Below are 14,720 nucleotides of genomic sequence, written 5' to 3'. Positions count from 1 at the left end.
AACCCTTTCAAAGTGCTGGTGGTTTTACGGGCCCACTGCAAACCACATCTTTTACACCTTAACGTGCATCAGGGTAAGCCCACGAAATAGAACACTGTAGAACTTCATACACAGGCGTGAACCACTTATGATTCCACACCTGCCAGTACTTCTGTGGGCAAAAGAGCCCAGTGATGGGGAGGGAGCACTGAGAAACCAGGGCCGAGGCAGTCAGAAACGGGCCGGCCTGCCAGTCCTGGGCCGCGGCGGTGGCGGGAGGCACGCTGCGGGGGATGGCATGGCACACACTGCACAGAGATGACGCCGGACGCCGGCACACACAACACGGCGGGCCACGGGAAGGCAGGGGCGAGACGGCGATGGCGGTAGGGGACACGGCGGGTGGAATGGGGGCTTGATCTCACCTCAAAGGCAGGAGGGGTGTACAACTAAAGCTGTTGATACGGGAACTGAGAAAGGCCACTAGATCAGAAACCAAAGGAGCCAGATAGTAAAAAGCCCTGAGGAAGCAAACTGTAGCCAGGAGAGAAGAGAGAAGAATGGGCGGTAAGCCGGTGACCGGCCAGCTGCTGGTGGGCCAGAGCCCAGGAGCCAGGAACCATCTCCCAGGGGAGGGGGGTCAAGTGCTCCTGTGGCCAGGCCAGCCAGGCCATTGGAGGAATGGTGACTGTTAACCTGCCCGCCAGCGGGGTGCTTTTTATCTGTTTGCTTCGGATTTTGGGACGGGGGTGGGGGGGGTGGGGGGGGTGGGGGGAGACACGAAAGGTTACACCCATATCCTGAAATTGTCCGATCTGAATCTCATTAACAAAAAGCAAATACAGCCTGGCCCAGTGGGGAGCCGAGCTGGGGCTGGGACGGAGGAGGCTGAGGCACTCTGAAAACGGTGGTCCTAGAGAGGACACACTGACTCATTTTCCCCCAGGGTAGTGCCCTTTGGAAAAAGGAAGCTGGCCTTTGAGAAAGGGAAGGGCAGCAGTGGCTGGCAGCCCAGGGGCTGCGAACTACATACTTCCAGCTGTGACTTTTCATCCCACCATGTAGGGCTTCTGGGGCCCTTTGTGATAACAGCTGTTTCTTTCCAGCTGACTGAAACAGAGTGGAGGCGACCAGCAGAGGGAAGCCCCTGCTCCAAACCCGGCGGTCACTGCAGCCCTAAAATTTGGCACTGCCTGGGGCTCACGGCTCGGGACAGCATCCTCAGGCCTGCTTCCCTGGGGACTGGGGGAGCGCAGGCTCTGAATCTTACCAGGTGAAGGCGGGTTATTGCTCACTCACGTGCGCAGAACCCTCTAGTAACAAATTCTCCTAATACTCTGCCTGGATTCAGCAGCTCCTCCCAGAGCCTCGTCTTCCCTCCCCCTGGGTCTCAGGAATCTCTTTACCTGCCAAGCCTCAAGCTGCTGCGAGAGGTTCAGTTTCTGCTGAATGGCATCCAGTAACTGGCTGTTCAGAGACATCATGTCCATCTTGCACTTGGCGAGTTCCAGCTCCACAGCATTCTTCCTAAAAACAGACAAGCCGGGTGAGTATGGGCTCCTTGTACCAGAGGCATCTGATTCTTTACCTGGGGCACCTGGAGTCCAAAGGGTAGAGGAAACAGGCTGTGACTTACAAACTTACAACAAATAGGAACTGTGACAGTAACTAGGATGTTTCTTGCAAAGGACTGGAAAGTTCCCAGCATGGGTTCACATCCGTTTCCTCAACTGTTGTAACAACGTGTAGGTGAAGGGACTACCTGTCCTCCCCATCTCACAGAGGAAGGGGGGCTCAGGAAGGAGGATAAAGGAGGACTGGAACCCAGAGGACATCAAAGGCCTCGCAGGGCACTAAGGAGAGGCTATCATTCCCCCATAAGACCCATCCGCAAGGGAGGTAAAGACCTCGTTCTCCCAGCCCCTCCTTTTCAAGAGCAACCTCCCCCCACGTAAGGGATGTGACCTAAAGGCACACAGGTGTGCAAAAGTAGCCACACAGTGGTGATGATCACAGCCTAGCTGATCACAGTCACCAACAATCAGGGCACTGGTGGTAAATTATGTGATGGAACACGGTCGCCAGTAACAACCATGACGCTGAATATTCATTACTCAGACAGGGGGGAAATAGGATGTATTGCTGAATGGAGAAAAGCACCCCAAGCCAACGTCCGCTATGGTGCTAGCTTAGAAAAGAAAAACTGCCTGTGTGTACTTAAAGGTCATACACAACGTCCGCTTGGCTCCCTCTGGGTGATCAGTGATGGGCTCCCACATACTCCTGCACTTTGTGTTTTCACATCTTAATGTTTCATATGTAATGTTTGCCTTTTCCAACATTCCTACAACAATGCAAAAGAAAAAATTTTTTTTTCCGGGGTGGGTAAATGATAACAGAATGTGCGAGAGGCTGAGCAGCTTCTGCAGAGGCACTGGTTGCCCGGCTGCCAAACTGGGCATTCCTAAGCCCCTGTCATCAACTGCCTTTTGCATTCGAAACGGCAAAGCAGAACCGCCCCACGCACCGGGCCAGAGACCAGGGTGCACGTCCCAAGGACGGCTGGCGGACCCGCCTGGGGAGGCTGCCGGCTGCAGCAGGCTGAGCACGGCTGAGAGGCGGGGCAGTGGGGGTAAGGCACTCGGGGCCACCGCCGGGACCCGCACTTCCTCTCCGGCCTCAAGTCCGATTCATGAGTCACCTCCCCTGACACCTCAGGGCCGCACAACGTCACCCCACCCGCCTTTCCCACCGAAGCGTCTAGAGAGCTCGAACCACCCCGGTCCGCCCGCCGCACTGCGGTTGAAGGGACAGGAGCAGGGGCCGTCCAATGAGCGCCGGCGTCTCAGACGCCTCAGGCTGCCGTGTCACACCCGCTGCCATTGGCTGCCGGGCGGCGGGCGGAAATCCTCACGCGGCGCCGTTGCCATGGACGCCGGGCCGGCCACCCCCGCAGTCGGGAAGAGCCGCGCCAACCCCTGGCTCCGGAGACCGCGGCAGCCTCCTGAGCTTCTGGGCGTCTCCCGGCAGGTGGCGCCACGAGAAGCCCGGAGACCCTGGAATGTGCTGACCGAGGCCTCCGGGCGGAGATCCGGCAGCAGCTGTGCGGCCAGGCCGGCAGGGGGTCCCCTTCCTTCCCCAGAACCGCCGCATCCCAGCCTTGGACTGCACCCCAGGGAACGTTTGCTCGCTGGAGAGTCGCGGTGCTTTTCATTCCCGAGAGCCCCAGGCCAGGAGAGCTAAGCCGCAGAGCCTGCTGATGGATACATTCATCAGAATTTTAAGTATTATCTCAAAGAGCTAGAAGAAGTCCTTATTTAAATGAAACCGCTAGTAACGGACTCCTTTTTGTTTTTGTGAGGCAGACTGCCAGCCCCAGATTTTTGCTTTTAGTGACGACTTTTACCTGTAGGTGACGAAGCCGTTACTTAACTTTTCTGAAACTCATTACTGTGCAGGATAAAGAACACCTTCAGGTTTCTGTAGCCCAGGGAGAGAGGAAAGTTATTTTTCCTGGGGGTTCTCACTCCTCACTATGCACTAGAACCACCCGGTGGGGTAGGGGGCACTTCTAAGGAGCTCCAAACCAGGAGATTCAGACTGAAATGCTCCGGAGAGGGCCCTGGCTTCCAGGGAGTCCCCAGATGATTCCAAAGTGCAGTGAGGACGGAGAGAGATGATGTGTCCTACACAAAGTGTGCTTCCCCCACATTTAAATGATTCTTTAGGTCTGCTGTCTCAATTCTTTACACCAAGAGTTTAATTTCTAAGGGACAGAAAAAGAGCAAACCTGCTGGAGTGATCTGACCCCCTCCCTCAGCCCCAGCCTTATTACACAGGGTCCACGAAGGACAAGGGCCTCACTGCACAGTGCTGAGTACCCCGGAAGGACAGTCTGCTCATCAGCTCAGTCAGACACTGGGAGGTTCACTGGGCCACCTTTGGCTGAAGGCAAAATCATGCATTTTAAGGTTTCATGGAGACTTGCTGGCCTCCCCGGTCCCCCATATGTCAGAGGTAGGTTCCACTTATTTTAAGGGAGAGGACTAGACAACTTCTGTTTCTTCCTTCCTGCACCCTGGTACGCTCTCTGGTTGTACCTCCCACCTCCTGTGCTGATGGCCAAATACGGTCAGAGCCGGATGTTCAGCTCTCATTTGCTTGTCTGGCGGAGAGAAGGTGACCAGCCATCCTCTACTTCTAACTCCATTCTGCTTTTTATTCCCGACAGGCTTCTACAATTAGCACCTCAATTTTACCATTTTATTCCCTAACTGTATGGCACAATTTCACCCTTTGTTATTCATGAATGTACGCTCCCACTCCAAAATATTCCAGGGCTATTCAAGTATCCGCTAATGAATCAAATATTCTCCAGGAGTCCAGTGGCAGAGAGGCCTGGGTTTGTGAGCCTGAGTGTACTTCCTAAAGGAACTAGAAATTGTCAGACAGGGTCACTGGAGGTCCTGGCCAGAGAGGCAAGGGGACGGAAAGGTAGAACTAAGTAATGGAGATGAAGAAATGATTAGAGAGCTAGCAGAAGGGAGTGGACAAGAGTGTGTGGAGGTGAGAAGGGGAAAGGTGTGGGGAATTTCAAAGTCAGAAATTAAAATGTGTCATGTTACTTTTTAAAAGGGTATATAGTATCTATTTACAATTTACTTCAAATGGGCTCCTTTTAGTTTGCTGACAAGCAGCCTGTGTGGAAAGGAAAGGATGTGGGGACAGGGGTCAAGAGACCTGAGGGGGAAGCCAGTGATCACTACTGGCCGTGCAACTGGGGAAAGCATCTCAGTTTCCTGCTCTGTAAAAACTGGGATTAAAAATTTTAATTCTCGCTGTGACTGAGAGGATTCAAGGGTGAAGTGTTTTGTAAGCAGTGAAGTGACACAGACGTTTTGAACGTTTGAATGTGTTGCAAAGTGCCCCATGAGCAGACATTTTCAGTACCTTTTATCTCCTCACAGTGAAGAGGGCAGATTAAATGCATGATAAAGAATCATTTGAAGGGCGATGGGGAATATGTAAATTTTTTTTGCCTATGCACTTCCAAATTTTTTTAATGTAAGAGAATGCATTTCTTCTCTGCTAAAGAAAACCCAAAACACTATTAAAATATGACCCAGTTTACTAGGGATACAGGTGAGAGAAAACTGCTGAATGACACTCTGAGGACCCATCAGACCCAGAATGCACATCATCGGTGTCTTCAATAAATAGAGGCCATGTGAGAAAAGGATGGGGGGGGGGGGGAGCTTAGGTCCATATCAACTAGACGGGGTTTGTGGGCTTTGGAGGCTGATTCTAATCATTCATAAAAGGACATTTATGGGGCAACTGGTTACTAGATGATATTAAGAAATTACTGAATTTATATTACTGAAGAAGAAGAAGAAGAAGAAATTACTGAATCTATACTGAAGTGTTTATGGATGAGATAAGGGATCTTGTGATTTGCTTCCACACAGTTCCACAGGAACGCGGCGGGTGGGATATAGATGAAACCTCTGGCCATATGCTGATTAGGGTTGAAACCAAAAGACAGGTAGGTAGGGACCCATCTTATTTTTTTCTACTTTTGTGTATGCTTGAAAATGCCCAAAATAAAAAGTAACAAAAATTCCCCTAAAAAAAAAACAACCCCTAAACATAAAGAAGTTGAGGTAGAGCGATATAATGAAGTCGGAAAGCTAAGATACACAGACACGCAGAGCATCGTCCTGTCAATATTTAAAAAAAACCCAAACAAGCACATACAGCTGGATACACCGAGAAAAAAGATCTGCACGGAACACACATCTGACCTCCAACAGTAGCGTCTGCCTGGGGAGAAGAACCAGACTGGGGGTCAGGGTGGCTAGCAGGGAAACACTTTCACTTTTGTAGTCTTCTGTAGCATTTCACTTTTAAAACTGAGCTCATACTCATGTTGCTTGTGATTAAAGTAAAATTCGACAAACCATGCCCACTCACTTTGCAATGGCCTCATCGCGGTCCCGGATGGCCTTCTGAAGCTGCTCCTTTGGCTCCTTGTCCTCAGATGTCACTCTGAGTCGGTCTCTCTCCTCCTTCAGTGCAGTCATCTCCACACTCAGCAGTGTCACCTGATGGGAGACCACAGGGATGAATGTGGGGCTACCACTGCTGCTGGCCTGAGGGGTTGCCCTGAAAGAGGCAGAAAGGAACAAGTAGCCCCAGGTGGGTGCTTGTAGCTTCCCAAGGTCCCAAGGCCCCAAGGTGGGTGCTTGTAGCTTCCCAAGGTCCCAAGGCCCCCTCTGAGAGATGCCCAGCTCTTCCGGAGAAGGGATGCCACAAGCTAGGCTGGAGCCCACTGGCAGGGGCGTGGGGGTGGGAGATGAAGTTCAGCCCCGGACAGCAGCCACAGGGGTCAGATCCCCTTTGGACGTAGCATTCCACACCAACACCTCCATTTCAAGGCACTGGCGGGTACTAATGAAGACCACCCATGCATCAGGGCTCTGAAACACAAGGTTAGGGGTAGGGACTCAAGTTTTGTTCCCAGCCATCTTCCACTCAACAAGGAACCTTGCTATGCACAGGGCCCTGGCAAAGCCTGGCTCCCATTTCTGTGAGGTACTTGATGTAGCCTGGTGTTCACTCAGCTTCCCTGGTCAAAGCCATATGGAATTTAGATATCCACGTGATACCATTTTTCACTCAAGCCTGTTACCTTTTCTGTAGTCCACGCCTCAGTGAATGGTCCCACAGCTTATTCACGGGGGGGTCATCCTTTGATGGTAGGGTACCCTTCCTTGTGGCTCCCTCAGTGACCACAGCTTATCCCACCCAGTGTACAGGAACCCTCTGGACACCTAAGGTTCTGCAGTGGTAGGAAGCGTGTCTCATTCATCTGTGCATTTCAGAGCCTGACTCTATGATGCTCAATCTGAAAATGCTTGTGCAGGACACAATTGTCTTCTTGGCTAGTCATCATCCCAAATGCATTCCTCCTTGAGGGACATTCCTGGTTACATGAGTCTTGGTGAGAAACAGGGGATGCCCTCCCAGTAAGGTAGCCAAAGGGGAGAGACATATCCTTTCCTAGGCACACAGACGTGGAAAGGTGACCTAGATGTGTGAGTCACATCTCCCTGCCTGGGACTGCCATTCTCGAGGGTTCAGCAAAGCCACAGGTCAGGGGGAAATTATTACACTGATAGCAGACTGCTTCTGGCCCCACTTCCTATGGCTCCTTTCTGTTTTGGAGCTTGGTTCTCCAGCCTTCCTGCTGATTCTGTTAGCTATCAGATTTAATTCCAATACATTCTCTCTCTTCTTAAGTTAAGCAGAGAGAGTTTTTGTTGTTTGCAATCAGAAACCCTGCTTGGTAGAACTTTCAGTAAATATTTGTTGAATGAATGGAAGGGTGGGAGCCCCTTCTCAGTCAGTAGGCTCAGACTGGAGTCAGGATGCCCGGCCCTGCCCTCTTGGTTAAATATTACACATACTTGGACATTTTCCCAAGGGAGGATCTATCCATATGGGTCTAGTCCTCCCACTAGGGGACAGATGCCCACTTTGGGTGTACTCCCCTCCTCAAGTCCCAGGCCTCAACATCTTCAGACAGACTGAAATTGAGCAAAGACCCCAGAGCAAGGCTGAGGATCCAGCTTCCCTGAAGATGCTTCGGAGCCCCAGACTGAGGCGGCACGGTGGCCCTCTACTGGGGTAGAAGTGCTTGGGAAGAAATCAGAGGATGCCCGATAATGAAGGGGCGTACAGGGCAATTGTTACTGGGGACAATGGATTTTGTACTCTTAGGGTCCTGGCACGTCAGCACCAGGTGATCTGTGCTTTCATGGGGGGGACAGCTGCAGTGAGCAGGGCTACTGGCCACAAGGAAGAACAGGCTGGGGCGCCTGCAGAGGCCACAGGGTGTAGCTAGTCCCGAGGCAAGCAGGCAGCAGGTAAGACACCCAGCCTCACCCTTCTTACTAGCAGGTCCTGTAGCCTGGTAGGCCTGAAACTCAAGACCCAGAAAGTACCTGGCAGAGAGAGAGCCAGACCTTCTCTGACCAAATCAGCCCTAACGTGGCCTCGGGCTGGCTGTGTGCCAGACAAGGGTTTTGCCAGCCGAGTAAGCTATAGATCAAACAGATAAAACCACATGCGAGGCACGAAATGCCAAAATTTAATAGGCTCCAGAAAAAACTCCACAAGAACTTTTTGCTTTGGTCTGGAAAACTTGGTCAAGGTAGAGACGGACCATCAGCTGTCTTAGCAGTGACAAGGGACTTCCTTCTTCGAGCTGCACATACTTTTCATAAAAAACAGGAATAAAAATAACTAGTTCCCACCATCAGGTTGTTGTGAGGCTCAAATGAGGTAACTGACACCAAGGACGGAGCTGAGCACCCCACGGCAAGTTCTACGCCCTTCTCTTCCCCACACCGGCGCGGACCTACTGCTGCGGCCGTCATGAGGACTGGCCCGGCCTGTTTACACACTGACTCAGGTGGCAGCCACCCCTAACTCCACTTTTCCCACATAAAGTAGGTGTCCTCATGAGTGAACAGGATCAAAGAAAATATCCTGAAGTCATATATCCAGGGTTTTCTTTGCCCATTTGATTATTTTTGTGCCTATTCTAGGTAAGGCTTGTGCTAGACGCTTTAAGAGAAGACAAAGAGAAGTCATACCTCAAGCTTTTCCTCGTGGGGGCTAAGGTTTAAGTGGGTAGATGAGATGGAAGCGAAGGTGGCCATAACAAAGCAGAGCTGAGGCTCCAGAAAGAAGGGAATCAAGGGTTTGAAGGAAGAAGTGAAACCTGAAGGATGAGTAGGGCTGATACGCGCAGGTGGCCGGGGAGAGTCTTCTGGACAGAGGCCAAGGGCCAGAGAAAAGGCCCAGATGTGGGGAAGCACAGAGAGTGTGCGCCCTGCCCTTTCACAGTCTGTGTTCAATCGACTAACACACAGGAGGGGAGATGAAGGAGGCTGGATGGCTTCCATGCAGCCAGTCTGTGGGGCTGTGAGAGTTTGAGGCTTCCCGCCACGGGACAAGAGGAAGTCGACTAGAACCTGTTTCCAAGCTGTGCTTCAGGAAGATCAATCCAAATCATGTGTGGGTTAAGTGGGCTGGGGAAGTGATGGCCAAAGCCACAGTGTGACAGCATGAAGGTCTGAAACAAGGTGATGGCTAGGAAGCTGGAGGAGAGAGAGCACAACGAGATTTCACACAGGAGGGGCCACCCAGATGGCCTTACGTGACGGCCTTACGTGCGCCCAGTACGTGCTCTACCGCAAGGTCATGGCCCTGTGGGGAGAACTGGCTAGTGCTCCAGTCAAGCCCTATAAAGGAACCAAACATAGGACGGGGACTATTTCTTCCTTCCTTCCTTTCTTTAAGATTTCCTTATTTATTAGAGAGAGAGAGAGAGAGCACGTGCATGTGCACACGCTTGTAGGGGGAGGAGCAAAGAGGGAAGGAGATAGAGAGGGAGAAGCAGACTCCCTGCTGAGCATGGAGCCCAACGAGGGGCTCTATCCCAGGACCCTGAGATCATGATCTGAGCTGAAATCAAGAGTCAGCTGCTTAACCGATTGAGCCCCCCCAGATGCCCTGGGCCTGGGACTATTTCTCGGTGCACCTCCCACAGCCTGGTTTACCGGCCTGGGGATCGGTGGAGGGGCTCCCCAGATAACTGGTTTTCCTATTGCTCTGAACGTCCTCTCTGCCTCCCAGCAGCTGCTCCAGACCCCAGTGAGCCCTGCCCAGGAGGGAGCAGGAGCCTGCAAAGCTGTGGGGAATGAGCAGGCTAAGTAGGGGTGGGAGGGAGCTCTCCATGGCGTAAGGGTGTGGGGCGGTCTTCAGGTCTGGTTACAGATTCTTGTCTCAAACATAACTATCAGTTAAAATTAAACCTGGGCTCTCTTTTACTTAAAAATTTGGATAGGCTTCTGGGGGGCTGGTCACTTCCCCTTCCAGGTCCTACAGCTGTTACGTCTGGCTCAGTTTCCGGGAGAAAAAAAGAACACTGTGGGCAGGGAAAGCAGCGGGCTCGGAGGCCGGATCACCCGTTGGACGAGGCTTCACTCTAGTCTAGCGGCGGTCTGCTGGCACTTCGGTTTCACATAACTATGTCTGGGCTCTGGCCCTTCCTCCCCGCCGCTCCCCACCCCCAAAGAGGACAGAGCTAGTTGGACTCCTCTCAGCATTCTAGGAGAGGCTGTGGAACCCAAGGGCATCCATCCTGAGCACCTCAGGGTCGAGAGCAGTGCAGGCACCCGGGGAGGGCGAGGGGCCCACTCGAAGGGCCACCGTGTCGGAGGCACGCTACAGTTCGGTCTGTGTCCTTCCCGCTGTCTTGGGAGGTCGGTGTTACCCCCATGGGCTGGTTCTGGATAGATATACTTTGGCTGAGAGGTCTGCTGCTTTGTCTAAGCTTTTGGGAAGAGATGACCCACTCAAGAGGCCCAGTTCCATACCCCATGGGGCTGAGCAGAACTCTCTGCTTGATGGCATAAACCACTTATCAGCTGAAGTATTAAGGAGACGGGCTCGGAGAGAGCCGCGTCCGGACCCTCAGCCACCTGTGCCTTGCTCTGGTTTCTCAACAACACCCCCAGCTCTCTCTAGCTCTGCTAGTCTGAGAAGCAACAAAACAAACCAGCCAATACCAGAGAGCTGATAAGAAGCACCCCCACAACAATTTAAGCGGGCTTTCAAGTAAATGAAACTTTTATTCACCCAAAGAACGGTCAGATCCACCTTGTCCTGTTTTCTGATTCTTACAGTCTGAAGACCCGAGCTGGTGTCTGAACCACCCCTGGCCAAGCGACCGCCTGAGCGACTCAGGCTTTGGGCATGACAATGTCCTCGGCTGCCCAGTTCCATTCTTTGGGGCCTGGGCAGAAACAAGCTATAGCCTTCAAGAGCATCATTCTGTCCTCCCTGTACGGTCACTCCCAGAGAAGAGTACGGCAGTAGCTGCGGGAGGGTCTCCCAGGATCTTTCAAGAAAATTATATTAGGATGTCCAGTGGGTATGAGCCCCCGGATCAGTCTATTTCTGTAAGGCCCTTTAAATTTAAGAAACACTGACTGACACAAAACCCAGGCTTAGCCTCTCAGCGACCTGTGGCGGCAGGGAGGGATGACCAGCTTCAGACGAGGGAGGGAGGGGGCGCAGGCTGGGTGGGGGCAGGGGTTAAAACGCAACCTGTTTGGTGTCCCTCACACGTGGGACAGAACACTACCCATGACCCCTGTCAAAAGGAAGCGCCTTATCTATTTCTAGGACAGAATCTAGAAGCTCCTGCCTGGGTTGGGGGCTGCTCCTGAGCGCTTTAGAATATTTCAGACTGGAATACAGGTGTCCTTCTCCAGGATTCTCGAGAGAAACGAAATGATGATCAAACAGAAACGGAACAGCAAGAGCAGCAGTAAGTGCTTCTGAAGCTGAAAAACAGGCTGGCAGAGGTGACGGCATCACAGAGCGAGAACAGGCCGGCGAAGATCAACTGCTTCTTGGTTTGCAAACTTCCCTGCTTAGAAGCTGCTGGAAAAACATCCGTGAATGTCCTGAGAGCTATGGCACTTCAAACTGTCAGAATCCGCCAGATAATTTGGGCTCTGTGGAAGGTAGCATGTCACTGGAGGAAATGGGAGGGTCTATTCTTATCCCTAACAATTTTACTTTGGGCTAAACCAGAGGGTTGGCTGCTTCTCTTGAAGACGCCCAGCTTACCTCAACTTCAGGTCACTGTCCTCTGAGGACCTGTCAGGGGAGAGCCACTTCTCATATAGACGAGGGAGAGGGAAACTCATGAGGGTCCCAAGACACCTTGGGGGACACATGCACATTTCCTGCTCAGGACTGAGGACAGGGGTGCTCACCTGACTGTGGAGTTGCTGCAGCTCCTCTAGGCTTTGCCTCAGTTTACCCCTCTCTCCCTCCATGAGTTCCCTTAGGGCTCTTGAGTCCTCACTGGTCTGCCTTATCTGTTCTTCTAAGGAGTCATCGTCAATTCTCCGGGAGCTCTGACAGTAAAAGAGAAAGCCACCAACCCGAGAGATGGTACAAGCAGAGGTGGGTGCGGTGAGACGGTTAGTGGGAGGAAGGGAGAGGGGAGGTACGGGGAGCAGGTAGAGATGGGTTGGTTTGGAGGAGAGCAGGATAAAGGAGATGAAGTGGGAGGTGGAGGGAAAGAAAGGGAGAGAAGGAGGAGAGACACAGGAGGGAAGAAAGAAAGGGTTAGAGGAGAGAGACTCTCTTGCCCAATTTGGATCTGCAAACATTAGCCAGATATTTATTTTGGTTTCAGGCTTCAGGGGAGGTAAGTCAACACCTCACTCTGACCGCTCCCATGCCCCATGATGACCCAGTCTCCACAACTAGAGCACATTCCACAATCCACACGGCACCTTCAGGTAAGGACAGCCACCCTCTCACAGGACTTCATCTAATATGGGGAGAAAGATGTTGACTGTTCTGTAGGAGGACAGGCCCCGAAGAGAGACAACTGCCTGAGAGTCGGGGGTGTGAACGGAGAGTAAGTCTGGCAGAAATCTGTCACGAAGTTGGAAGAAATGCCAGTCTGCTCAGGGAGCCCAGGGGAACATTCTTCTCCTCCACAAGAAGAGCCACATCTGGAATTCTAAAAGGCCCTTGTTGATCTTCTCAACTTTCTGTGCTCACTTGTGTCTTTTTAGCAGAAGCTCCAGATCTTTTAAATTTGCCTATTTGCAGCTACTCCACCACCAGGACCAAAGAGCTACAGAAAAGAAACTTGCAATTTGCACCTAGATCCAAATTTCTATATTCAAAGCTTCCAAGGAAAGTCCTTGACCTTGAGGCCACCATGGCCTGGACTTAACCATATGGAGAAAGGACTCCACTTGTATGCCAGTGTCTTCAGGAAGATGACTCTGGAACCTCCATTCCCTGACACTCTGTCCCTCTGCCCGGTCACCAGTGTAGACTGCTCTCGGACCATAAGGGCTCTGACAACGTTCTCAAAGACTCTGCAAGGCTCCCCCTCTGGGATTAACCTCGTCCCCCTGCACTTGCCTGCAGCCTCCCACCAGCCAGGTTGTGTGGGCTGAGGAGCTTCTCAGCCTGGCTGCTTACCGTGGGCTCCACGCCGTCCACGATGCTTTGTATTAGCCTCTTGAGCTCGCTCAGGGCCGTGCGCAAGCTGCCGGCCGGCACATCCTTGGCAGATGAAGTCTCTGAAGACTCGTCCATCGAGGAGTCCGTGGAGACGGCCGAGTCGGCACTGTCGTTCCCTCGGAGGTGCGAGCAGAGATAGCGAACTTGGCAGTAGGCCTCCCAGAGCTGCAGTCTCAGCTGCCGCACAAAGAGCCGTTCTTGATTATGGACGCTAGAGAAGACTGTCCCTGCTCATCTTTTTCTAGCATAGGAACCCAACATACTGACACCCTAGAGACTAGTACTAGGAAAAAAGATTTTCCTTTTATAAATCACCTGTCCTAAGAAACACTTGTCCTTGTTCTGGGCCTAGTACATCTATGCAGACTCCCAATTCTTAATTCCCCAGCCCTCCCACCTCCCATGTGTCATATAAGCCCTTCCTTATATAGTTGGTTACTTTGATAGAGGAGTCATGATTAGGGGAGTAAGTGGTTAGTAGTAGTATGAAAAGAAGCCATCTGGATAGATTGTGAGTGTTCTAGAGCTCAGTCAGTGTAAGAGTCAGGATGAGCCAACAAGCCTCTCCTAAGAGGCAAGGGGGCAGCAGTGAGCCCGGGACAGGCTGTGGTCAGGGCCTGCTTCCTGATGGCTCTGCCAGCAGGCCTAGGCTTCCGCAGGTGCACGCCACAGGCCCTTGCGGGGAGGAAGCTGAAATGGTAGGCCCTGGGCCACAAGAAGGATGGACAGGCTCCCGCAGTCCGGGGCCTGCCCCTATGATCCCAGGGCAACCTCACATGCCAGAGGGACAGGGTATCAGCACCTGCTCTCTCTCTTGCTCCAGCTCCTCAGCCTCCATGCTCTGTTCTATCTCGGACAGAAGGGACGTGCTGGTGGCAGCGGAGCTCTGCAGGCTCCTCTCCTCCGTGAGCTCGTCCACCTTCATCTGCAGCTGTCGGTAGGAGAGTCGCACCTCCTGGAGCTCCAGCTGGCTCTGATGCAGCTTTCAAAAGAGACGACAAACGGTCAGTCGTGAAGCTTTCCCCAAACGAAAACAAACAAGAAAAACTGACCCCAAACCTGATCATGCTTGTATGTCTGACCACCAATTTACGGAAAAATACAGAAGAGAGAATATGCTAGATTACGTTAGGGGTGTGCAGGGAGTAAATTCCAGGTTTGGGAAATTCTGCAGGACAAACAGCTCAGCTTCCTTAACATACACATGTTAGGAAAAAAAGAAGAGATAAAGGGGGAACCATAGATTAAAAGAGATTCAAGAGACATATTAACTAACTGCGATGTGTAGGCCTATTTTAATTTGCATCTTGATTCAAGTAAAAAATGCGAAGAAACAATTATGACATTTATAAGAGTTAAAAATTTGAACACTGGCTATTTGATATTAAGAAAACATTGTGGGGCACCTGGCTGGCTCAGTCAGTAGAGCATGTGACTCTAGATCTTGGGGTTGTGAGTTCCAGCCCCATGTTGGGGATGGAGCCTACTTAGAAAAATTAAAAATAACCTACCTTAAAAAAAAAAAAGATTTATTTATTTATTATTTGATAGGGAGAGAGAGACAGCGAAAGAGGAAATACAAGAAGGGGGAGTGGGAGAGGGAGAAG

At 51.8% G+C, this 14,720-nt stretch overlaps 1 protein-coding gene across 5 annotated transcripts in view; it reads right to left on the bottom strand.

The window, feature by feature from the left end:
• The window catches only part of BICDL1 (BICD family like cargo adaptor 1), a 102,836-nt gene that overhangs the window by 2,987 nt on the left and 85,129 nt on the right, over positions 1 to 14,720 (bottom strand). For 3 of the 5 annotated variants that reach the window (XM_047696807.1, XM_047696808.1, XM_047696810.1), the window contains 5 exons: positions 13,916 to 14,095; positions 13,072 to 13,290; positions 11,838 to 11,981; positions 5,953 to 6,083; positions 1,386 to 1,506 (listed from right to left, as the gene is read on the bottom strand). In XM_047696807.1, the coding sequence (XP_047552763.1) occupies positions 1,386 to 1,506; positions 5,953 to 6,083; positions 11,838 to 11,981; positions 13,072 to 13,290; positions 13,916 to 14,095 (795 nt within the window). The remainder of the gene's footprint in view (positions 1 to 1,385; positions 1,507 to 5,952; positions 6,084 to 11,837; positions 11,982 to 13,071; positions 13,291 to 13,915; positions 14,096 to 14,720) is intronic. The other 2 variants (XM_047696811.1, XM_047696812.1) reach the window with 1 other exon arrangement.

Source organism: Lutra lutra, chromosome 12, assembly GCF_902655055.1.
Source record: "Lutra lutra chromosome 12, mLutLut1.2, whole genome shotgun sequence".
Classification (NCBI taxonomy): Eukaryota; Metazoa; Chordata; class Mammalia; order Carnivora; family Mustelidae; genus Lutra; species Lutra lutra.
Note: the sequence above shows the minus strand (reverse complement) of the source record. Positions and strands in the feature narration are given on the sequence as shown.